General features: G+C 55.8%; 1 protein-coding gene across 1 annotated transcript in view; it reads right to left on the reverse strand.

The window, feature by feature from the left end:
* Window positions 1-26,298, reverse strand: part of ASTN2 (astrotactin 2) — a gene marked incomplete at both ends in the record, with an annotated part of 316,075 nt that overhangs the window by 241,353 nt on the left and 48,424 nt on the right. Inside the window, one exon of the mRNA XM_084298804.1 lies at window positions 23,222-23,409. Within this exon, the coding sequence (XP_084154930.1) occupies window positions 23,222-23,409 (188 nt within the window). The remainder of the gene's footprint in view (window positions 1-23,221; window positions 23,410-26,298) is intronic.

Consider the following 26,298-nt stretch of genomic DNA (forward strand, 5'->3'; position numbering starts at 1 on the left):
CTGTGCACGGGGACAGGCCATGGCACGAGGGAAGAGGGGGCTGGGGAGGAAAAGGTGCACGTGCAGGACTGCAGAGCTTCACGGCTCACGCGTGGGGCAGGAACAAAGCTCAGGTGAAGCTGGAAAGCAGCGAGGCTCTGACTTCTTAAACACCAAAGAAAAACTGTTGGAAGAAGCCACCTCCAAACCACAGCAAGTCCTGCCAGAGATTGGGTGTTGTATCAATGGCACAGGCTGCAAAAGTGCTGATCCGGAGGGTGATCAGCCTTTGGGCACCTGCCCAAAATGCTGAGTGATTTCTGGACAGCCAGAGACACGCGTGCTGCTCCAAACCAACCCAAACCATCCCTGCAGCCTGGGGGAAACACCATGCAGATGTTCCTGCCCCCTGCAGGGAAGGCAAACAGCTGCTACCAAATGGTCTGCCCCACAGAGACCATTTCCAGGTGATCAGAGGATCAGAACTTCAAAATACAACCCCCTACAAGTTATTAATTTTTATTTTTTTACATGGGAAGAGGATGGGAAAGGCAGCCTGTCCCCACACAAGCTACCATCCTTCCCCAGGGAAGACGGCACAAGAAGTCCTAATGGTCTGCAGCAAAAAGGGGCTGAAGAAGCAGGTCCCCTTGGAAACTACCTGAGCTTCATCCCATTTTTACCAGTGCTGAGCACACCCCACTTGCCCCTCTCTCAGCCCTCTCTCCTGGGCTAGGAGACAGCAGGCACCTGCCAGCATTTCCTGACCATCTCCCTGCCAAGTGCTGGCACCTGCCGGCTTCTGCCCCTGTACTGGCACCAGTGTTTGTGTCTTTGTTACCTGAGGTTTGAGAAAAACATCTTTCAGGCAGGACATTCCCAGCCAGCAGCTCCTGCAGCACTCCTTTGGTGACCCTGGCTGCTTGCTTGCACCTCCGTCACGGGCTGGCGTCCCTCCGTGTGCCCCCGCTGCTTTTCCTGAAGGGACTCATCTTTACACAGAGGCAACAAGTGACCCATGGCACCATGCACAGCTTTGTGCCCGAAGGCAGGAGACAGCCTGTGATTTCCCAGCCTGGCAGCCCAAAACATCCTGTTGGTCAGACCACAACATCCTCTCTGCAGCGCTGAGCAAAGCTGCTGCAAACCAGCACCGTGCCCAGCCCAGCGCTACAACGAGTCCCTGCTGCTGCTCCCTCTGAGCACTAACAAAATGCTAGGCCCTGGAGGAAAAAAAATTAAAATTATATATATGTATCTCTCTTCCAGCTTTGAAGCCACCAGCATTGCTGCACAACACCCAACCCCAGTTATTGCCCCGTGCCATGCTGACAGCCAGCCCCACCGCCGCCTGCTTCTGGCTGAGCCAGGGCCCCCAGCCCGAGGCCACCTCTCCGGGGCAGTCCCCTGGCATGGCCAAACTGTGCCCGAGCAGCAGCCACCCCCGTGGTCACAGCCCGCAGCTTCGGGGAGCAGGGCCAGCAGCGGGGCCACCGCTGGAGCCCTGCTGGAGCACCCTGCGAGCCCCGGCACGGTGAGCACGCAGAGGCGAAAGCGCGCGGCCCCCGCGAGCTCTTCACGCCGTGTGCTTCTCCCTTCCTTCCCTTTCTGGCGGGGAAGGTAATTAAACACTAGAACAATTTACCAGGGGTTGTAGTGGATTATCCATCACTGTCAAGTTTTATTTTTTTTTGTACCAAGGCTGGATGCTGTTAGAAAAGTTACGCTCTACTTCGGGTGAGAACTGGAAGGCTTCAAGAAGTCCCGAGGTCCGAGCAGACGATCGCACGGCCCCTGCTGGTCTTTTAGTCCCCTCACTTTGTCCTTCCCACGTTTCTTACAAAGATTTCATCCCCTCCAGGCCGATGCAGATGCAGGAAGAGCCCCAGGCCCACGGAGCCAAGTGGGCAGGGAAGGCATGGGCCATGCAGCAGCCCACCCAGGGGCGATGCCGCAAGGACAAAGCTCCCAGCCCCGTGCCCAAACCTCTCCCGGCTCGTCTCGGCTGCTGCCCAGGGCTGCAATAAAGCAATGCTCAATGAGCAGGTGCGGCAAACATTTGCGTTAGGTGTTAGCCGTGCTGTAATTTGAACTAACAGATTTCTAATTCATTTAACTAAAAGTGATGGCAGGGACCCTGGGAATGCCACTCCACCAGGCAGAGCCTCACGCCCAGCACAGCTGCTAAGGCCAGGCTCCGGGGCACAGCACAACCCGAAATGGAGCTGGGAGCACCCCCATTTCCTGTTCTAATTGTGCCTGTTAATTGGCAATTAATGCTCTGCACCCAGTCCTCTGCCACAGCCCAGCTCGGAGGTGCCCGTCAGTCCCTACCATGGCTGCAGGGCAAGCCCCAACTCTGTCCTCTGCCCCCTGTGCTCGCTCACCCCAACACAGCCGCACGCAGCACAATTTGGGAACCAGAACGCCCCATCCCACTCGCTCAGTCGCCTGGTGCCTGCTTCCTTCCCTTCCAGACCAGATCTCCCAGCAGCTCCTCCCTCGGCCTCCTTTGCCTTGCTGCTCTTTTTCTCACTGCCACACCTCTCAGTTTAAATATTTCCTCTGCAAATCTTAATTAGCGCCCTGTTTGCACCTGCTTGCAGAACATTAATGATGAAAAATAAGGCCGAGCTCTGCAGATGTATTCAGCCTTCCCTCTCCTACACCTGCCATCATCTCTGTGCTGGGCTGGCTCCCACCCTGCCGGCTGCAGGACACGGCCTCTCACCACACAGCCCCTCCAGCAATAAAGGAGGAGCAGGGCAGGGGGAGGACGCTGTGCTCGGCTCTTCCCCGGACCTGGGACACCGTCAGCTTCCAGCTATTTCCACCCGCATCACCCCTGGGGCTGCCCACAGGACCAGCCCAACAAAACGAGGCGTTTTCAGGTGTTTGCGGCCAAAAGGGGGTTGCAAGAGGCTGGCACATCTCCTACAGGAGGGAAACGGGTCTCACGGGCAGCGGAGGAGAACAAAACCTTTGGGAAGGCCTTGGATTGTGCCTCAGGAAGCACTGCCCTTCGCTGCCCACGAAGCAGGGCACCACTAATTGGTGAGCAGCCAGCAGGGGAACTGAGGCAGGGCACCATGGCCGCACCCCGGACAGCCAGCACGAAGGGCAGCGAGGACGAGATTAAACCTCAGGACATAAAAAATTACTCCTCAGATCTCTGGATCCAGCCTCGAGGTCGGCACAACTCAAGCGTATTTCTCAACAAGAGACAGCAACGACACAGGACAAACCCAAAAAACCCACAACATTTCCCCAGGCGCACTCCAAACCCTCCAAGCACCGCCTCACTGAGCCGCGTACCCGCACGCCACCTTCGGGTGTGCTCAGTTCCCATCACAGCCACGAGAGCACGGCACATGCCTCAGCGCCTTGCTCAGCAGGCACGGCTGGGTGAACCGTGGCCAGAAGAAAACCATCTGGTGGCATTTTCCCCTCTTTCCCTGCCTTTTACAGCACTGCTGAGTTGCAGTGAGGACAGGCACTGCCGCAGCACCCAGCCCTGCATCACGCTCTGGGAAAAGCACACAAGGGTGCTCCAGGCAGCGCCCAGATGCCCATGAGGGTCACAGACTCAGGTCACCGACACAACTGGACCCACAGCGGTGCAGGTAAATGCAGATCCTGGCCCCCAGGTTCAGCAGGAGGGGTTCCTGCAGCATCCCTCCGCCAGCCCCGTGCCGAGCCGTGCGCACCGCGGGCATCACCGGAACAGCACGCACGGTGCTGCGAAGCACGGCACACGCACACGAGCTGAGAGTTACAGTTGCTGTGGGAACCATAACTTTAAAATCTCTGACTCTCCTGCATTAAAAGGAAGAGCCAGACAAAAAGTCACATTTCCATATATTTTTTTTTACTTTTTTATTTTTTTGAAGCCGCACCAACCTGCATCACACCGAGCACCTCGCGCACCTCGCTGGGATACCAATCTGCAGCGGCTCCTAATCCATTTTTGTAACGGCACCAAGGCATTTATTCTCAGCCAAGTGAAAGAGAAGGGCTGGAGGTGCTTTTATTAGGCGCCTGATGGCCGGCTCTTTCTAACGGCAGAGCGTGGATCGCATAAATTGGGATTTTAATGTGTGCTAAACGGCTCGCCGAGACCGGCTGACCTGCTAACCCGGAGCTTGCCCTCAGAGAGGGAAGATTTTAAAATGCATTAGGTCGCGTGCGCTGGCGCTCCTGTTTCCCTGACGTGGGCAGGAGTGGAGTGCGAAGCCCTGAAAAAGCTTTTGTGTCTCGCATTTTAGCCAGGCTCCAAAGCAGAGGAGGAAAATCCACTTGAGCTAAGGACCAATAACCCTGCTTTTAATGAGATTTAATAAGAGGCCACTGCAGCCGGCGAACCCCTCTCGGCACACACAAGGTGCCACGGACAAGGAGTGCTGGGGGTTTTGGGGCCCCTCGTGCCGTGGGGGAACAACTTGAACTCCAGTCCCTGACAGCAGCAAGCAGAGCCACTGCTGCCACCACCCCTCTCCTCTCTCCACCACCAGACGAGCCCAACGCCTGCCTCAGTTCACCTCTCACTGCAGGCAGCTTCTCCTCGCCTCCCCGTGCCACAAGGATCCCCTGTTGGCTCTCCAGGCATGGCTTTTCTGCAGCAGCCCTCCCCTTTTTCCCAAAGCACTCCCCCAGGAGCCTTCCAGCAGCCACCACGCCGCCCCCTTGCCCCCAGGCTGAAGGTCAGGACCTCCCTGCAGCCCCCTGCCCTGCAGTCCCACCACACACACACCCATCAGGAGCCCTCAGCCAGGGAAAGGGCAAACAGGGAAAAGGTCCGGAGCGGTGGCGCGATGAAGGAGGGGTGCAGGTAAACTAATTAAACAAATTAGAATAATAATAACTCAGAGAAGCCGCACATCTTTTCTCAGCCTTTGCAGCAACCCCTGGCTGATTTCAGACCCTGTGTGGCCACGCACAGACCTCAGCACCTCTGCTGCTGCCCCTGTGCTCTGCTGGGACACCACGGCATCCTTGGGGTCTCCAAATCCAGGAGTCTCCAACTCCACAGCCACCCTCTGCAGCTCCCCCTGCCAGCCCCAGGCTGAAACACCAGAGCCAGGTCCCAAATTCCTGCCGTTGTTAGCATTTGCTAACGAGCAATGAAGCACAATTAAAAGTAAAGCACGCCTGTCAGATGAACGAGCACCGCGTGCTGCTGTTGCAAACAGCACCTTTTTTTGTTTTTTTGTTTTTAATCATTGTGTTTATCCACTTCCTCCCTCGTTTATAAAAACGCAGCTAATTCTCGGTGGGTCTCCCCACCATCCGTGCGAATTAACGCTGCTCCCACTGCCTGCTCTGCATACATTAAAAAAAATTAATCTAATAAGGGATGCGCCTCTCCGGCTGAGGGAGCGTGAACGCAGCTCGCAGGGCGCCTCCAGCTTCCAGGGCCCGCCAGCACCACGCCACAGCATCCTGCTGCTCAATTAGCAGCGAGCTTCCCGGGACTGCCAGCTCCTGGACAAAAAGGTGGCAAAGGGTGGCAAATGGGGCAGAAACTCGGCACGGTGTTAGGGAGTGAGGATCGCAGCAAATTCCTGCTTCGTAGCGGTGTTATTTGCATCCCAAGAAACCCGTTAGTGCTTCTGAAAAGCTGTGCAAGGACAAACGGGGACAGGGAGCTGGGCTGCGTACTCGTACCCGGTGGCCCTACTCTTCTTGGGGTGCCCCAAGTCCCGTTTATGGGCCAGCTCTGTGCTGCAGTGCACGGTGCCGCTTCTCCTCGTACTCAGGAAGGAGCAAAGACAGGTGAGAGGATTGAAAAGGAGCCCGAGGTTTATTTTACAGACAGCTCAAAGCAGTTCGGAGCTGGTGGGAAGGTGCTTTTGTGCGTGCAGGCGAGGAAGGAAGGAACTCCCTTTGTCGGCACGGGGTCTTTTAAGGGTTTCTTACCGAGCCCGGAGCTGGCAGCTGCTTTGGGAAGGACCCAGCCCATTGTGTCAGTAGGGCCGGGCGCTTTTATAAATGCAAAGATTTCAGCATAACGAGCATCCTTCTGAAAAGAGGCAGCACAAAGCATGGCTCAGTATCACCGCGGTGCTGCAGGGGCAGCGGGGAGGAACCTGCCCCCGTGGGTGCAGGCAGCACACAGCACCCATGGGTGCTCCGTAGGGCTGCAGCCCCAGCAGAACCGAGCAGTTGGATTTAATTTTCCTCCCTCCCAGTGAGCTTTGAAGGGGACCAGACCCCTGACCTTGCAGATCTGGGCTTGGGGAAAGCTGCCCGCCCCAAGGATGGGATGGGAAAGGCTGAGCCTGGCTCTGCAAGGGGCCCTCGGCACCCCTGGGTGCTACGGGAGAGGCTCCAGGGAGCTCTGCAGCCCCAGGGGAGGCAGCCTCCATCCCAAAGCACTCCGTATCTGAGCCACCTGCAACCCCAGTCCCTCTTTTTCCTCTACAGATACAGCACATCAAAGCTGATGGAAGCAGAACAAAGGGAGAGACGGAAACCACAGCTCCTCTGCGCGTCTTCCCCGGCTGTCACACACATCTTCCCCACAGGACAGAGACGCTGGAAGGCACCAGGATGCTGGAATCACCAAAGGGTCTGTGCTGGAGCAGTGATTTGGGGCAGCCCAGTCCAGGCCCACTCACCCACTTTGGATTTAAAGCACCACGATTTGAAAATGTGTCACTATTTCAGAGCCAACGAGCAAGAAAACCCCTACTTGTGCTACAGCAGGGCTCGAAAGAAGGGACCTGAAGGATTTCTCAGGGAAGCCCCATCCCAGCCCCTCCAGAGCCCCGTCCCTGCTCCGTGCCATTGAGGGGATGCTGGCAGGGGCTGCTGCCAGGGCAGGCTCTCGCTTGTGCTCCCACGAAGCGCAAAGCAGCCCTCGCCCCCAGCTCTAATTACAGCCACGTCCTCGCGACGAGCAGACAGACCTTTAATTAAGACAAGTTGGGTTCCGACGTGCCCAGCGCTGCCTGGGCAGAGCCAGCAGCAGAGCCAGCTCCTCTCCGCCTCGTGCTGCCGGCAGAGCTCGTGTCTGCTGCAGCGCTGCCCCCACCGCGTCCCCAATTTGGGGACAGGGCAGCAGCACCCAGCTCCCAGCCCGTCCCCACACTCTGAGCCCACCCCACGTGGCCACCTCCCCCTGCTGCAGCACTCAGCCTGTGAAAGAGGCTTTATGGCAGGCACACCAAGCGCTGCCCCAGCTGGAAACAGCGCTGAGCATCCCAGGAGGCTGTCACCCAGCCCCAGTAACCCCAGCCCAGCACTGGTGCTGACCCCAGCACTGATGGAGCGGAGCTGCAGCACCGGTGCCGCGGGCTGCGGAGCCCAACTGCTGAGCAGTAACTCTAAAAAAAACAGGAGAGCGGCTGCTTCTGACTAAGGTCCCCACTTTTAGCATCTCTGGTGCTTCAAGCACTGCCCTGTGCAAGGAAACCTGCCCCTTCTGCCCCCCAGATCCCCTGCACCACCCCAAGGAGGGCTCTCCAAGGCCGCCCAGCCATGGCTGCCCAGCACGGGAGCTCTCAGCTCTCCAGCACCACCACAGCACCCTCCCCACGGCTGTTGTTAGCCTGCATTTAACTTCACAGGTGAATTTCCTTGTCCTGCCTTGTGCCGCCCCTCCTGCCTCATTCCCACACCAGGAATGTCCCCAAGCCATGTCCCCTGGTGCCCAGCGAAGGCAGAGGAGGAAAATTGAAGCACGCTGAGAGAGGTGAGCGATGAGTTCCGCACTGAGAAGCAAAGCCCTCCTGAGGAGCAGCCGCCGAGACAAGCAAATCCCTGCCGGGGGTCAGGACTAGGAAAGAGCCACCTCAATCTTCAATTTCATCTCGTGTGGAGGGAGCGGAGGAAATAGGATTTGCCCGCCCCAGGTACTCACGGGGATGGGGCAGCAGCCCGGGACTGCCAGGAGCACATCTCAGCTGAACTAAGCCAAGCACACGCAGTGCTCCTGGCCTCCTGCAGAAGGGAGAGCACCCACGGGAGATGCAAACACGGCCACGTGTTCCTGGGATGCTCGCCTGTGGGCTAAGTAAAGGCAGAAGGTGAGGTGAAGCACCCCCCTCTGCAGGTTTGCACGGGGCTCCTCTGGCTTTCTGCCCCTCCACCTGCTGCCAACAACAAGAAACTCTCAGAACCAAAGCACTCAGCTGGCATCCTCAGCACCCAACCTCCTTTCTGGTTTTATCTCAAGTGTGATCTCCTGTGGGACGCAGGGAACCAGAAAAATTGTCCCCAGTCCTACGTACAGGTGAAGGGCCTGGGACAGGCTCCAGCACACACACACATGACCTCAGGAGCCCAAATGAGGCCAGAGTTGCTAAATACAAGCAAACAAACAAGCAGAAGAGGCCGAGGTGGGCTCTGCTCCCTCTCTGCAGCCTCGTTTCAAGCAGAGCCCCCTGAAGCAGGGCAGAGCCACCTGCGTGCTGTTCCAAGCCCTGCAGCTGCTTCTTCCCCTTGCCCCGATGCAAAACACATCGATCACTTCAACATTCCCAGCGTCACCTTAGGGCTCCCTTTCCAGCGGACACGAGATAAAAATCTCTGAGACGGCCGAGCAATTGCAGCTGGCAATTTGCTGTAATAGCCCCGTACAGCACGAGGAGAGGCAGAGCCCGTCCCCAGAGCACCAGCGAGTAAAGTTACACACGGTGGAGGTACACACAAAGGAGAAGGGGGCTAGGGGGGTCAGCAACACCTGGGGCTGCTCGGGAGGCTTCTGTAACAAGATCCCAGAGCCTTGTCCACCACGTATGGGTCTCACCAGGACCAAAGGAACCTGCTCTGCTTCCAACCTGCAGCTGTGCAGGGAGGAACAGAGCAAGGCGAGCAGCAGGGCAAGGTGCTCAAGCAGCTCACCGGGCTTCAGCTCTTTCCCTCAGTGACCTCCCTGCCATGCTGGGAACGCTTTCCCTGTGCCCCTGGTGGGACATCATCACTCTATCTGGCCAAAAGTCATTAAACTCACGCACCCCGGTGTCCTTTTGCAACCCAGGAACAGCACGGCCCCTGTTTTGTGGGAGGGGGACACGGGCGAACCCAGCGCAGCGAGCAGGGAGCGCTGGGGGCCGTGTGTCTGCTCGCTGCGCCAAGCGGAGCACTCCAAGCTCAATCCTCGGAGCAAAACATTTACAGGGAAAGGATTTCAATCAATCACTTCAAACACCTGCTTATTTAAAGCAGTCCAAACATTGTAAAATTCATCTGAAATACAAGGCTTCTGCAAACTCGGGCTGGAGGCAGCAGTGTCTCCATCCTGCTCCCCCTCGGCTCAGCCCAAACCTGCCCCGGGCAGCGCAGGCTGGAAGCCCTGCACAACAGGACAGGGAAACATCCATCACGGGTGGCAGAGGTTTATCGGTCCTGCCCAGGGCAGGGAGATGGATTTAACGACCTCCCCAAATCCCTTCCACTCCTGAGTTCCCATGGAGGAGGAATCCTCATGCAGCACAGCCCCAGGGGAGCCGTCACTCACCGAGCATCCCGATGGGTATCGAGGGTTAAGCACGTGTGCGCGGCTGGAGTACTGAGAACACAACTTCCCTACCCAAAAAATAATAAAATAAACCTTCAGTCACAAAGCAGCACAGCTTCCAAAGCAAAGTCACATCAGTGTTAACCTGAAAAACTTGTTCAAAAATGACTCGGGGCTGTCACTTGTGAGATGACCTCGAGCCTTCTGTTCAGGCGACCCAAGGAGCGCTGGTGACGTTTCCATTTGCACCCAGTCCCACCAGCTCCCAAACTGGGAGCCCGAGGGCAGCTCTGCAGGGGTGTGGGGGCAGCACGAGGCATTGATGGGTGCAAACACAGCGGAGTTGCTCCCTGTTCCCTTATCTCCCGCGTTTGAAGTTTGCAGGATGTGCACTGTCAGGATGTTTTCCAGCACAGATAATCGTTGAGATCCGAAACTCCTCGGAACAAAAACACACAATTAGCAATTCCCCTACCAATTAGGGGAGGAAGAAAGAAGCCCGAGACATGATTAAAGGATTAAAGCCTGTGCAGAATGGAAGCAGCCCACGGCACCAGCCACGAGGCTGAAGGGGGATGGAGCATATGCTGGGGCAGCGTATGGTGGGCACGATGGGTGCTGGATGGAGCACGAGGACCTCAGCAAGTTTTAGGGCCTGCTGCATCGCCAGCCAGGTCTGCAGCTGCCCTAATTTTGGAAAGAACAAGTCACCAAGGACGTTTTTCTCTACTGTCGAGGATTTGGGACTGTCAGGGCTGGTCCTGTGCTGGGGCACTGCCTGGTTAGGGCACTCAGCCACAGAAGCCCGATGGCCTCCCCGTTACGCCGATCACAGCAGCTTTCCAGGCAGCTCCCAGGAGCAGCATCCCCCACCCCAGGACCCCAGGACCCTTCCCCACCACAGCCACGCTCCTTCCCCACCCCATCCCGAGGGTCTGGTGCTGGGGTCACGCTGCTGGAGGCGATTTTGGTGCCGGGAGCTGTACTGAGACAGGCACGCAGCGCCACGGGAGGCAGCCCACGTCTCCACGCTCCCTGCCACCCGTTTTGAAGGTGACAGACGGCACGCAGAGAGCCAGGGCCGAGCGAGGGATTTTCTATTTATATGGCCAGAACCACCGTCACCTCCCAGCCCACGCTCCCAGCAGCCGCTGTGTTGAGCTCAGGAGCCATTAACACCCCCCCCAAGCTCCACGGGGTCGGGCAGCGAGGGAGGGCTTGCTGCTGAAACCTCAGCACTGGTGTGCACGAGGACTGGGTGCTTCACAGAGACATCCATCCCCTCTGGCCTGCCCCAGGGAGAAGGCAGAAAGTCCCTCAGACCCTGATGTCCCTGCCAAGGGGGAGCTCTCGTGGTACCCAAACGTCACCGCGATGCCTGAGACTTGCACTTGGGAACCCCCTGGTCCCCAGGGACTGCCCCTGCCCTCTGCAGACACCTGCCTGGGCCTCCTTCTTTGGCCTTGTCCCTCCCCACATGAACAAGGATGCTCCTAGTACTTAAAAAAACTTTGAGAAGAGGCTGAAGGACACACAGAGAGCTCCTGAAGGGCGATTTGTTACTGGTTATCGCAAGACCAAGACCCCAGGGCTGCTGCCTGGTGCTCGAAGGCTGTGCAAGGTAGGAAGGACAGGACAGGACGTCCCCGTATTTCCAAATTCCCTCCCTCTTCTCAGATCTGTCAGCTCAGCAGAGGAGGAGGTCAGACCTCAGGCTTGCTCCTGCAAAACCACGCCAGTGACTGCTTTGCCAAGGGCATGAGAAGCCGCAACCAGACCTGGACTCCAGAAGAAATCCCTGCCCAAACCCCAGCTCCTCGCAACGCAGAGGGAAACCGGGAATACAGAGAAATCCTGGTACGGGCAGAGAGCCACAGACCCAAAGCCTCGCAGCTTTCAGACTGAGCTGAACGTGGCACAAGCTGCACCCAGGCTCCGAGACACTGCCTTGCATAGTCAGAAAGGTTGAGGGTGCACCAGTCCAGCAGCAGCCTCTGACCCCAGGAGGCAGCCGAGCCGCAGGGGAGCTGCAGCCCCAGCCTACAGAGGTCACCTCACAAAAGGGGGAGCAGAACTACCCCAAAAATGCAGGGGATCTCGCCCTCCTGGAGAGGAAGGGCTCTGGAGATGCACGGCTCGTCCACCCCTCGCCCTCCTTCTAGCACCGACTCCGCTGCGCTTGCAGATTCCAGCTGCCTAAGCAATTTCTGCAGATATTTCCTCTTTCTTCGCAATCATTTGGCTAATAAGATGAGCAGGTTGGGCTCATTTATTTTGGACACCGTTCGTGGGTCATTAGCAGGAAGGCTAATCATTGCCTTGGCAGAAAACATCGCTGCTGCTTCAGAGCTGGCTGCGTGGCGCGGGGAGGGGGGGAGAGCAGGAGTCTGGAGGAGCCTCGAGAAAGAAAAAGTCGGGATGCCTCTAGAAATGGAAAATCCCTCTAGAAATGGAAATTCCCTCTTTTTTCCCACTGCAAGGAGGGGACACCTCCGGAGGATCGCTGGAGCTGTTTGAAGAACAACTCGTGTTCAGCTGGGGAGGGCAGGCTGTGTGGGGAGGCTGAACCTCTGAGCAGCTGAAGGATGAATTTCTGGTGCAGGCTGCAAAACAGAGCCCCCAGCTTTTCTCCCTCAAGAGATGGGAAAGCAGAGGCAAAAGATGAAGCCCGGGACACAGCAGCACTGCCAAGCAGAGCTGTCCCCAGGCTCCACCACAGCACAGCCACCTCTCAGCAAGGGCCCAGGAAAAGCCCCCCAGGGGGATGCCCTGTTAACACAGGGACCCCCAGAGCACAGCACGGCTGCTCCCTTCACCGACTGACCCAGCGAGGGCAGGACCGACACCAGGGAGCTGTGCTCAGGCACCTTGGGTCATCCTGCTCCCCTCCAGGGGCTACAGTTGGCCCCAAATGTCCCAGCCCGTGTGTGCCAGCGATGCTGTGACCTCTCAGCAGCACCCCAGGGGAGGCAGAGGCTGGGCACCCACGGCCCCAGGAGGATTTTGGCAGCCACCAGCCAGCCACGTGCCTCCCCTCCCAGCTGAAGGACCCCAGGGTGCTTGCCAAGGGAGCACTGCGAAGCCATTAGGGGGGGCAGCAAAGGCTGGGAGGGTGCCCAAACTCTGTCCCCTCCTCTCCCCGGGGTGCTGCGAGGGGCTCTTCAGTGTCCCTGTGCTCCCCAGGCAAAGCCCCACCAGCCCCAGCCTGGTGCCAGAGGTGGTGGGGAGCTGGGTGGGCTCCGCGGGGCTCTTTTACCAGAGGAAGAGGAGATTTGGGAGCTAATTTAGAGCTTGTGTTTCCTAAGCCCTTTCAGACACCGAGGCTATTGGCAGGCAGCGCTGCAGCCCCTGCCAGTCTCAGCAGCTATACAATGTCCTTTCATTGGCAAGGGCAGCGGCGGGGAAAAAATAACGCAGGGAAACAAGGGACGTGTGATGGAGAGCTTGGCTGAGGGCTCCCTCCCCCTCACGGGCCTGCGTGCCAAGGAGGAAGAGCATAAAGAAGTGAAAAGTGGCTGTTTAAAAAAGGAAAAAAAAAAATAATAACCCCCCACATTGCTCATTTTGCTAAGGGAAACGTGGCCAGCACGAGGAGATGGCTGGAGGTGTCCCCCAGCCCTGTGTGCTCCACGAGGACCTGTCCTGGACAAGGACACCAGGGGGTGGCTGGCACAGGGGCTGGGAGCTTCCGAGCTTGTCCCCAAAGCAGGCAGCTGGTCCCAAAGCGGCTGCCCTGGGGATGCTGCAGGAGATGGGCGCTCACCCCTCACCACGGGGTGTGATTATGTTCATAAAACCCCCTGCAGCTGGAGCACCATGGCTGGGAGTGGTGACCACCGAGGGAATGAGATGAGCCTGATGTTTTATCACTGTTTGCCTGGGAATTAAAAGAAAGAGACCGAACGGGAGAGCGAGGAGACTCCCAGCCACCCAGCCAGAGCATGCACACCGCTCCCGTAGGTTGGTGTTTCACCCAAAGCCCTCTCAGCTGGGAAGGGCACTTCCACACCACCACAAACACCCGCAGAGTGCTGGAGGGAAGGTGAGGCCTGGCAGGGGGGCTGGGGGCTGGAAGGAAAGGGTCCGAGGTCTGGGGAGGGACACACTGGGACTGGGGTACCCAAAGGCAAAGCAGTCGGTATCCCACGGTGGGAGCAACTTGGTCAAAAAAAAATCCCTCCAGGTCTGTCCCTCTGTCTCCAGCCCCAGCTGTCCCTGCACACCACACAGTTGTGGAAATGCTGGTGCAAACCCACACGTCCTTTGGAGGCAGCAGAGGAAACACGAGGCAGGAATCAGCCAAAGCGGTGTCTCCCTTCTGAGGAGCTACGGGCTGAGGTGGGAGGAGGATCAGGTCCCTTCATTTTCGATTTTTGCAAGGTTATTTCCTCACTGGCAGCACTAAGCAGCAGCTACTCCAACAGCTTGGGTGCCTGCTCCTCCCCTCAGCCCCCAGACAGCTGAGGCCAAGTGGTGAGGGCGGCAGTTCAAGCACACAGCGAGGGCGAGGAGGACGGAGAGCAGCCCCACACTGCTGCTGCTGCTCCAGCACTGAGCCCAGCACCACCCTGAGCACCCCAGGTGGGTCTGTAAAGGGCAGACGTCAAGGAGGGAGCTGAGATCTGTCAGCCTGCACCCAAGGGCTGCCCAAGACAACACATCCACAGCCTTTGGGGCTGAACAAGGCCAGCAGCACGCTGGCTGCATCACCCCGGGCTCGGGGAGCTGCAGGCAGTGAAAGCAGCAGGCTCTCCGTGCAGGAAAAAGGCTCACAAAAAGCCTTCGTGTGCAGCTCACAGCCTTCCCCAGCCAGGGGGGGCATGGCCATATCCTCATCTCCTCCTTAAACCTGACCAAGGGCACAAACCTTCCCCGATAACCCCATCCTCAGCCGCCACGCGCCTCGCAGCTCGTTAGCTGGATGCTGCAGAGCACAGGGAGTCTTTGGCACTAATTCAAGCAGGAGGTCGAGGTACGTGCAGCTTTTGTCTCATTTCTGTTTGTTTCTGTGAGCCTTGTAGCAAGCGTGCCCTTTGGTTGCAATTTGTAAGCCAGGCTTTTCTTTGCCTAACCCCTCGCCGCCGGTGACTGGCAGCCCAACCACTCCAGCAGCTCAGGAGCCTCGAGAAGCAGCTTTCTGCTCACTGCCCCCACTATTTTCCTCTCCAAAAAGCAGGAGGCTGGATGCAGCACTCACCTGGATGCAGCAAAGGGGCCACGGGGTCCTAGGGAGAAGGGGAGACAGCATCCGTGGAGCCACACATCCCTGCTTGCACCCCGAGCGCCCAGAAGGGAGGCGGGGGAGCTGCCTCTTTGCTGCTGCCACCACCACCACGGTCCCACCCCAAGGCTCAGGATTTAGGGTTGTGGTGAGGGAAGTCCTGCTCAGGACAGTCAGTGAGCTGCAGCTCGCCACAGGGATGGCTGGTGATGAGGATGTAACCAGAAACACCCCTGAAAAGAGGAGCAGAGTCACTAGACATTGCTACGGCACCAGCCTGCTGTGCTGCCATCCTCCTGCAGGATGGTTCTTGCTTCCCCATCCGAAAAAAAATAAGTAAGAAGGACAGGGAGAGAAACATAATGAAGCAATACTAATTGTGGAAGAAGCAGGCCAGCTGGCTAATAACACTCAGTACTGAACCCTAACAGCTCCTGGTCCCTGCTCGGCGGCGCTTTGTGCTCAGCCAGGCCCAGCAGGGTGAGCTGGGGCTGCCCGCGCCCTCCCCAGCCACTGCAGTGCCTCACCCAGCGCGCAGCCAGGGCAAAGCCAGCCCGAGCCAAGCCCTTCAAAAATCGTTATTTTCCTGCGGCTATAGATAATTGGATTTTTTTATTTTTTTATTTTTATTTTTAATAACCACCATTAGTTTATTTTCTTCGCTGCGCACCACGGACACCTTGTGGAGGCTAGAAGGGAGCTCCTTCCCTTTGTCCGGGGGGAGGCAACACGGAGTGGGAGCAAGGACAGGTAAAAATAACCACACTTGGCCTGATGCTGCTCCCAATTAAGCCGGTGGGAATTCTGCCCAATTTTCTACAGCAGCAAGATCCAGACACACATGCACACACATTTTTTTTCTCCCCTCAAAGAAGTTCTCAGCTATATCAGCAGCCCTGTGACAACCAGCACAACCACCTATGAACAAGCTTCCCCCTCTATTTAACATGAGCAGGTATCGGAGCATCCCCTCAAAATAAAAAAGGAGCAGATCACAGATAACTGGGTTTGGGTTTGTTTCCAGCAGTTCCCTGGTTCCCAGGGGATGGCTGCTCACCAGGCTCACCGTTCTCACCCACGGCACTGCCTGCATCTGGTTTAGCCACAGTTATTTTAAAAATAAAATAAGAAAGAGCTTATCAAGATTTTCAACGCATGGTTTATCTGCTTATAGGCAGTTTCACATCAGCTGAAACGAAAGCGTGAGTGCTTTTGGGGAGGATATGGGAAGCGCTGAAGAATGGAAACATTTCATTCCGACACGTTACCGAACAAAGAGCGCTCTGCCTTGGCGCATCGCAATGCTGCCTCGTGAAACTAAGGCCGATTCATTTGAAATAAAAAAAAAAGCCCCCAATGAAATCAAACACCGTATTTCTGGGGACAAACAAGATATTGAGTTTCATCCCGTCATTAAAACTTGTTCCAGTCTTCGTGCTCTGCCAGCAAAACGAGAGTTCACGCTTTTGTAGTGCTGTAACACAAAAATCTTTCCCGACATCTCCGAGCTCCTCCACATCAGCTTTATCACAGTTCACCTTCACACGAGCCAACTCCCGATCCTGATAACGTTTAACTGATAACAAGCGTTTCTAACAGGCACCACGCAGGTTTCCAAACAAGAATAACTACCAAGAGGAGGAAGATCTGCAAACAGCAGCAGGCTCAAAGGAATAAGCAGGACGTCACGCTTCTCGTCTGAGCCAGTGTCCCCAGCACGGGGACAGCACGTGCCACCCAGCACCTGTCCCCAGCTTGGATTCTCATTTGGGGACTGTTTTAACTCCAAAGGGGCTTTGCAGCCCGGCACAGAGCCCAGCACCACTCCCCTGCCCCACCAAACGCTCGGCAGGTCCCACTTGCCTGGGCACACTCATCTCAAAGCCAGCCTGGGTGTCACGACCATCACTACCACATCCCAGGCAGTTCGAGGCTGGCAATTTAGAGTGATTACATCTAGGCTGGTCGCTGCAGAGCGTTTCTGCCTTTACTCCAGTGTTCCAAGGCACCTAGCAAGCGCCTGGTGCTTTACGCTCAGACACGACGCAGAAAATCAGCAGGGGGCTGCTGCACGGAGCGGCTCCCTCCAGGAGCTCAGCCAGGCTTCCTGCAGCGGGGGCGAGGACGACAGCCCCGTGCGGGACGGGGATGCTCCTTCCTCTCCCCCAGCTCTGCAAGCCGGAGCTGGCCCAGCAGAGCTCGGCTGTTCCATCTGCTCAGCCACGCTGAGAGAAAGGGCGCTGAGAAAAGGTCCAGGCTCCGCGGCGCACGCGGTGCCCCCTGACACCGATGCTGCACGAGCATTTCTCCCGGACAGATGGCAGGAAGGGGGAGAGGGAGGAGGAGGAAGGAAGGGAACGAGCTCGGGATAAGAAGCTGCAATCTGTGAACTCACAGCCCAGTGCAACCCCCTACCAAAGTATGCTCGGTGTCGGCAGCACGGAGGTACAGACAGGGCGAGGGCAGACACACAGCGCCGCGCTCGTTGCCCACGTTTCAAGCCATGAGCTAACCCTGCTCTGCTCCTCTCCCCTCTTTCCAAAATATCTGTTCCTCCTCCATCTCCTCATCGCTTCAGCATCCCCGTTCCAGCTCGAGCATCCCCCAACTTCACAGACTACCTTTCCAACGGGAGCTCCTGCCTTTCCCCCTCCAACCACTCTCCTTTTTCAGTACGCTGAGGTTGGGAAACGTCTACGGCAGCAGATGCAGCCCACGCGTTTGATGCCATCTGCAAAACGCAGGCCCCTCCCGAGCGCCTCTCAGAGCTGCTTCTCCCCAAGCACCGTCTTGGATTGCCCTGGGGATGACATGAGAAAGTTTGCTGCTCAGTTCAGATGAACTAGGAGTATTTATTCATCCTCACTTTATCAGAGATGCAAATCAAGCACTCCAGTTACATATTTTAACACAGTGGGGGGGATCTGCGAGATAGAAAGCTGGGAAGTGTCTGATGTATTCACAGCAACTAAGGTAGAAAACACAGATTAGTGGAGAATTATTAACATAACAGGTGCCTTTGTCACAAAGGTGACACTTTAAAGACAAATCCCCCCCAAACAAATTCCCTAAACACAAGAGCGTGTCACTAATTGCAGTCAGCACCTGCATTGTGCCATCCCTGCAAGGAGGGGACTGGAGAGGAGGGGGAACCGAAGAGGCTGCTTCTCCCAGCCCAGAAAGAGTTGGTTAGTGGAGTCTGGGGACAAAACTCGAAGCTGGAGCAGGTCCCCAGCCCGGGGACAAGCAGATGCCACCACCACGGCAGGAGGACCAGGCCCCTTGCAGCCCTGGATGCCCAACCCACCCGCGGGCCCATACAGCTCCTCTCCTGGATCAGGAGAGGGACGGCTCTCAGACGAGGACACACTGGATCCAATTAGAAAAAAACATCTCATTGGAGATCAATTTAGCTCTTTAATACGTTTCAGATAAGGAAATCTGCTGCGGCAGCGATTTTTTCCCCTGCCCTAATTAATTCCTAAGCATATCGCAGGCTGGGAGCGCGTGTTTTATGAATCCGGTTGACCTCCTGGTGCAGAAATGATGACACAGATGCTGTGCCTTCTTCATTACCTCATTATTCACGTTCCACCCGCTCTCCAAATGAGCTGCCTGCCACCAGCAAGGAGGCAGAGCAGGGCTCCAGCAGCACCTGCACCCCCTGGAGCACTCGGCCCCTCCAGAGGGGTTCCCTACACCCCTGGCATGGGGCCACGGGACTTTTGGGGCAGCCAAGCTAAATCCAGGAGCCTAACATGAACGGGGTTCCTCAAGGAAACACGGGTAGCATGGCACAGAGCGAGACAGTCACAGAGTTGTTACAGGTCACAGGAGGAAAAAAAAGTTTAAGGAACAAAATGGAAACGAATGCACTTCTGGAGAGTGCACTTCTGCAGAGAAGCAGCTCCAGAAAGGAGGCAGCAGCTCCTAAACCCCAAAACCTCTCAGATGTGTCCACACCGATTCCAAAGGCAGGTGCTGAGCCCCCCGGGAAGGCCGCTGGCTGGTGCCTCCCCCCCAGCACCGCGAGGTTTCTTGGGGCCACAGCATCCCTCCCCGGCTCCACTTCAGAGCAGGATGCTGAATCAGAGAGGAGAGTTTCGGAGCACACTTTACACCATCTCGGAAGCTGACAGAGCACAGCACCAATGGCTGATCATTAGGGAGATGTCAGGATGCTTAAGAAGAAAAGAGGAAACTCGTATAAATAAGAGCTGAAAAATCTGCCGGGAGACCTAGAAACCAGCAGCTGTCTCCTGCCACGGGCAGCCAGCAGAAAGCAGGAAGCAAAAATAAAAAATAAAAGCCATCAGCCTGATGAGGTCTGGTCACCTTTTATTCCAGACGCTCCAATAGTGCCTCGCAGGGAGATGGTATGAGATGAAACGAGAGTTTTTTCTTGTTACCATCCTCACAGATGCCCACCTCACTGCTGCTGGAGGCAGAGCAGAGGTGGCGAGTGATGGCTTACACGCACACGGGCACGCTCCCAGCTTGGATCTCCCAAATTCCCCTGGCAGCCGCTGCTGGCATCGTTTGCACAGGTGTAGGGCACGGAAAGCCAGCCCGCAGCACCCGTAGCTGCATTTTCTTGGCTACTGCAAGAGCAGATCCGCCAGGAACACCGCCGCAGGATGCAACAGGACTTCATTTCCACTCCTTGACAGCCCCAGCTGGGGAAGCTTTAAGGCATGCACGAGGTGGCCGTACCCCTGTGTCACCTCCTGTGGGGTCCCCAAACCTGCACACACCATCTGCGGGGGCAGGAGGAGCTGGTGGGCACAGAAAAGGAACCACAAGCCTGCCAAAGAGCTCAAGCGTGACCAGAAATGGCTCAGTTCAAGGGAAATTGAGCTCATCCTCCTGGTACCTGCAGCCCCGCATCCTGCAGGTCGGCGCCCTCCTACAGCTGGGAAATGCAGCTCTGGGCCCGGATCTGCAGAGACACAGAACGGTAACTGCAGAGGCACAATATGCTGGGAAAAATATCTCTTATGTTTTGTTAAATTCCGCAATTTGCAAGGCTGGAATAATTAGTAGCTTAAAATGTTTTGACACAAGAGGCCCCAATAATCATGATAAATCATATCAGGCATATGCCCAGATCCTTGAAGTGACAGATGACAAACAGAGCAGTGACAAGACGCTCTATCATGCGGGGAATCATTGAGTTAATGGAAGAATTATTGCTTCTGAAATCCACTCCAGTCCTATTGTGGGGAACATTCCAATTTATCAAAGCCAAATGAACATTAATTGCTGCAGCCTGGTAAGTTTTCGAGCTGCTGTGACCTTCATTGAATTTTAATCCAAAACAGATAAGATTTACTTCCACACAAGAGGAAACAACACAATTAAACCCAAATGACAGCTAAGATTATGGGGAAAAAACACAACAGGCGTAATGACAAAAATATTGATTCCTTTCTACTTGACACTGCAAAAAAAAAAAAAAAAAGAGAGTAAATAAATAAAATCTAGCATTTGCTTTTCTTCTTTTTTTTTTTTTCTTCCCTTTTCATTTCGGAGACAAATCTTAGATGCTCAAGCCAAAAGGAAAGGGGTGGCAGACAGTAATGGAGACCGAATTCCCTCTAACTACAGTAATTAATGTTATGTTTCACTGGGGAGAGATTAAGGCAAAACAGTGAGGTAAGAAAAAAAAAAAAAAAAAAAAAAAAAAAAAAGAAGTGTTTTGTTGTTACAGCTAGCCTTGAGCTTGGGGAGAGGCACGAAGAGGGTCACGGCTGCCCCTTGCCCACCACTTCCCCCCCAGTACCCCAAAGGATCCAGGTCTGAATTAGCTCAGAATTAGCCAAGGCGGCGCAGCAGGAGGGAACCCAAAAGCAAAAATAAACCAAACAAACCCATCCCGAGCCAGACAGCCACGCACAGACAAGCAACATCGCTGGGGAAAAAAAACAGTAACAGAAGCAGAAAGCCAAATTAAATGAGAGCAATGCTGAGATTTGGTTATCTGAGGTCAGAAGCGAGCCGGCTCCCCAGGCGGCGCAGCGGGGCTCCTGGCTTTGGAGGCAGAGCACGAGCGAGGAGCAGAGGCAGCCAGGTCAGAAACATCTACACAAATCCACAGCAACGTCTCTGCACGAGAGGCTTCGCCTTGGAGACGTCTCTCTGGCCAATAAAGCTTTGCCAGAACACTTCCTAAACACGTCAAGCCGGGAATTAGAGAGATCCCACAAGGCAAACCTTACCCAGCTTTCTGTAACTCAGCCGGAGGATGCCAGGACAGGTAGCAGCGCGTGTTACAGTCACTTACAGGAGATTGAAGGGAGCTCTTCCCAGCGTCTGCTCCCGGCCCCTGCAGCGAGACACCAGCCCTGTAATGAACGGGGCACGCAGGGACTGAACGCCGGGTGGGCAGGAGCACAGGAGCTTCTGTGGGGAGCAAGGGCATGAAGGAGGGTGACACAGTGACATCGAGGAGAATGGCACAGCAGGAACAGGGCTGGGGACATGGCAGGCACGAGGGAAGACAGGGGGCCAGCCTGGCACCCAGGGGCGCTCTCCAGGATGCTACATAGCTGGGGTGAGGATGGAAAGTAAAAGCACGGGAGAGCAGCCCAGACAAAGCTCAGGGACTCGAGTGAAACCTTTAACCCAAGACACAGACTTCTGACCAGTTCTACTTCGGCTGCACAAACCCATGTGGCTTGGAGAAGGAAAAATAACAACCACAAAACACATTTATCTTCTGCTAGCTGCTCCAAACTTGGCTTAGGTTCACTCAGAAAAAGTTAATGAATCTTCCAAAATACTGTGTAAGACTTCCAGTCCCTGTGACGAGATCCTGACCCAGGGAAGATGTGCCTGGGGCTCCAGCACAGCTCTGCCTGCCCCCAGCCCTCACCTGGACCTCGGATCCCACTGCCAGGAGCATCAGGTCTTGTAAGTAAGGCAGAGTTACAGCTCGGTCTGTGCACAAGGAACTCTTGTTGCTGTCATCTTCACCTTGCTCACCTACAAGGGAAGGCTCAGGGCACGCGTTAGCTCTCACACCAGTGCCGCGGCTGCTCCCATGTTACTGGCTGCAGCGGTGCGTGGCACAGCACGCCTTCGGCAGCCAGCTGAGGAGCAGAGCACGGGAACATCTCCTCTCTGCTATGCATGGGCACGTCTTCAGTTCCACCTGACTGCCACCACGGCACCTACATCACAACTTACAGCAAACGAAGGCTCTGGGTAGGAATTTTTCAAATAAAACCTCCCTCCCTTTCTCCAAAGCATCAATCCATTGCAATCATCACATCGCAAACCAGGGATTGAGCTGTGCACACCCCTGACTTGGGTTTTGCTCTCTTTATTCCTTGCTCTTTCTCTCTCGCACTTTTTTTCAGGCTCATTTTCTCAGTATCCCAGTTCCACCTCCCCCCCATACTCCATCACGCTGACATTTTTAGCAGGATGTAAGAAGCGTTCCCTGCCCAATCCGCTGAGCTGCGGTGCCCAGCTCCTGTCCCTTCTGCCATGCTGCTATCACATTACGTCTTATCTCGCCCAACAGCCTCAATGCAAAGCCTCTCTCCGCATTCACATGCGCTCAGTGCCCAATCTAAAGCCTCACTGACAAGGGCTGAGACACTCCAAAACACAGATTTAAGTTGTAGAAGCCAAATAGCTGCTTGTTCAAGTGGAGAGAGGGGAAAAAAAAAAAAAGGCTTCACGCAGCTACCGTCTCTGCTCCTCCTTCCAAAATGAAAAACCAGAAGGTGCGGAGACAGCACGCAGGCTGTGAGGCATGCACAGAGGCACCTTTTGCAGAGGTTGGTGACATGCACACACACACACACACACCACTCAGGGGACCTACAAGTTTGGCTTTTTTTCCTCCACCTTTTCTTTGAGGGGCAGCTCCTCTCAAAGGCAGGTAGGGGCAGTCCATTCGGCCCCAGTTTACAGAGGGAGCTGTAAAGCACAGAGGGATGGTGCACCAGCTTCGGACACACAGGTAACTACCTCACAAGGTACTGAGGACAGCATTTCAGAAGGCAGCAGAGCACACACATATGATAATAAAATGCCACAAAAACACCCGAGATAAGGGGTACTCAAAGCATTTCGATCACTCTCAGGTCAAACTTACGCTCTGAAAAAAAAAAAAAAGGATCATACTATGGCTTGTACCCGCTCAATAGGTAAAATTCAGTTTACAAAATCTTCAAAAAAGAAGTGATCGAGCCCCTGATCTTGCCTTTGAACACGCCAGAATGCAGGACCAAGGAGAAACACCCCACTAACACGCTGCAACAATTGCCAGCAGAGGCAGGAGGACTCACAAGCTTCCTGCTGTCCTCCCAGCAGCACCTTCCCATCAGTCTGTTGGTTTATTTTATTTCATTCTCACAGAAGGCCAACTCCCCTTCTCTTGCTGGCCCATTCAAACACATTTCTCCCTCTCTGGGGCTCAGAGTCAGACAAGGAGCACAGAAGGGATGCAGACACGTGCAAACCAGACCCTCCAACCTGTCCTGTACCACCTCCCGTCCCCTCCCCGATGTCCCCCGTGCCCTTGGCCGCAGCGGGCAGCTCCGACTCACCATGACAGAGATGTGAAGAATGTGCATCTGCTCCTCCACTATCTCCGAAGGCTCCTGGAGGCTGGGAGGGGTGGCCCGGGAGAGCTGCTCGGCGCTGCTCATGGAGACGTGGAAGTACAGGGTGCCGTTCTCCAGCCACTGCTGCTTCCAGTGCACCAGCGAGATGTCAGCCACCGTCCCCGACATCTCTGCAGGGACAGAACACACAACCCAGGGTCAGATTTCTGCACGATGCTGGAAGGCAGACACTTAGCAGCCCTGCAAATCAGGGCTGGTGAGTCTCACCCCTAGGACTACCTTCCTGCTGGATGAACCCGAGCACTGCTTTTTAGTCTCTGCCTGCTATTTCCCCTGCATACGGACAGGAACAGTTTTCTTCCTTAATAAAAGCAAGGGGCTATGAGGTGCCCTGGGATTTCTGGACAAGAAAAGCACCGACAGTAAGTAAAATGCTGCACAGGACTCCATAAACCTCCTATAGGTTGCCCAGCAAGCTGCTGGAAGAAGCCCCAGGAGGTCTGCAGCCAGGCCCAGTGGAGGTTTGCTGGTGGGCAGGAGGCAGATGGAGGGCACGCGGTGCCAAACGAGCCAAAACACAGAGAAGTGTGCATGCTCCGGTGGTGTTTACACCAGGAACCTTCTTCCAGGTAGCACCAGAGCTGTGTTTAGCAGGACCAGTCCCAGCTCAGGCTAACAAGCACCAGCAAGGAAAGCTCCCCACCAAGCTTGACAAATATCGGCCTTGGGGCTGCACGTCTGCTTGTCTGCCTCTAATTTTACCTGCCACGTCCCCCCCGGCAGTGACTTACAGCCTCAGCCCGCTAGGAGCCAGGACTCCAGCACCCCAACGCCAGCACCCAACGCAGCAACAAGACATTTACAGCACCACGCCTGGTCAATTAGGGGCTGGGGCACTGCACAACCAAAAGCAAGCCCCAGGTGTGTGCCCCCAGCCCACCCAGAGGCAGCAGCTCCGGGGCTCAGCTGTGGCTCCTGCCTCGGCCAGGCAGCAGCAGGAGCGCTGACAGCTCCGCAGCTGCCCATCAAGTTTTGAACAGCTCTCTGCAAAGAGCCGCTTTGTCAGTTTGGCAGCCAAACCAAAGCCAAAAAAAAAAAAAATCCGAGTGCAAAATAAGCCAAAATATTTCTCCTTCCACCACCTCTTTTTGCGTGTGTTTGTTTTTCCATCTGCAGCACAAGCGATGGGAAGGCAGGCGGGCTCCCGGTGGCAGTCCTCTTAGTCACCGGGCCCACGGCTTCAGCAGCCATCCACGTTGTGGGGGACCCGAATCCAATTCCCTTCTGTTTGGGAAGAGGAATCCAACGCCTGACTCCAGTGGATCGTGACACACTTCGTAATCCTCGACAAATGCTCTGCCTTACGTAGATGTTTGCACCTTCTGTGGCGTGGCAGCTGAGGGGCATCCCTCCTCCTGAGGGGACAGGAGTTGTTGGCTGCACTGGCAGCTTTCTGCTGTGCAGAGGATCAAAGTAACTTCTTTTTTGGTCTGCAAAGCACCTCAGAGTAACTGCAGCCCTAAGGGGTGTCTGCTCCACAAAGGCCAGAGGCCCAAGTTCAGATTCCCCCTGCACAGAGGTGGGGATGGAGACGAGGTCCTCCCTGCCACCCACGACAAGGTCACCAGGGGAGGATGCCCTGCCGATGGAGCTGCAGGAGCAGCTGGGGCATTTTGCTTTTCACTTTCCTGAACACAGCTGGGCAAAAGCACACCCAGCTCTGAGGGGAAACAAAGATGTGAGCCCAGCTGAGGCCATCCCGAGGAGCTACCAACATCAGAGTCCTTCAAGGCACCCGGGTGCTGGACCACTCGTAGCCCCCCAGGCTGCAAGACCAGGCACTTCCACTGCCACAGACCCACAGCCCAACCCAGCAACAAAACCTTCTCCATTCCTCAGAAATACTTTTTCTTAGCCCTGAAACCAATGCGTTTTCAGCAGCGGCTCCTGGCTTTGTGCCACAGATCAAAGCCGACGCAGCCCCCCCTGCTCACGGAGAAGTCCCCACCACACCACGGCAGGGCTCAGCAGAGCTGCTCCTGGGGGGTGCCCCCAGCCCCTCCGCTGCCGCAGCACATCACAGCCCCGCCGAGGGCAGGGACAAGGTTACCCCATTACTGCCAACCCCCTTATTCAGCACCTCGCTAATTATGCTGCTGGCATAGCGCTGCCAGCTGAACCTCATCGAGGGCTGTGCTCATTATCGCTGCCTCCCAAGCACAGCGCCGGTCGTTATCCCCAATCTCTGTGCACATCTGAGCACTCAAAGTGAAAAAACTAAACAGCTCCTGACCATGCATGGGATCCATAAAGAGCCCACGCTTGCACTTTGGAGAGGATGCATGAACTCACTGTCACATCTCTGTCATTGCAATGAGATGTCTCCTAATAATCCCTTCTCTGCTTTAATATAAATAGCTGTTTGCTGGAGCAGATCAGTAGCAAGAGGGGCTGCTTGCACTCTTTACCCTGTAAATCTGGCCAGCCCTGTGGCCCACGCTCCAGGACAGGAGCTGGTGCAAGCTCGAACTGTCTAACAAAATGAACACCTTCCCTCTCAGCTGCAAAGAATCACAGAATTATTAGGGATGGAAAAGCCCTCCAAGAGCATCTGGTCCAACCATCACCCTATCACCAATGTCACCACCAGACCCTGTCCCCAAGCACCACGTCCAACCTCTCCTTGAACACCCCCAGGGACGGTGACTCCACCACCTCCCTGGGCAACCCGTCCCAGTGCCTGACTGCTCTTCCTGAGCAGAAATGTCTCCTCATTTCCAACCTGAACCTCCCCTGGCACAACTTGAGGCCATTCCCTCTGGTCCTATCACTGGTTATCTCTGAGAAGAGGCCGACCCCCAGCTCCCCACACCTTCCTTTCAGGCAGTTGCAGAGAGCAATGAGGTCTCCCCTGAGCCTCCTCTTCTCCAGACCAAACACCCCCAGTTCCCTCAGCCGCCCCTCACAGGACTTGTGCTCCAGGCCCTTCACCAGCCTCGTAGCCCTGCTCTGGACATGCTCCAGGGATGAGAGTGTGTCCAGAGAGATGAGAGCAGAGG

The sequence above is a fragment of the Netta rufina genome (genome assembly GCF_964035555.1).
Source record: "Netta rufina genome assembly, chromosome: 20".
NCBI lineage: Eukaryota > Metazoa > Chordata > Aves > Anseriformes > Anatidae > Netta > Netta rufina.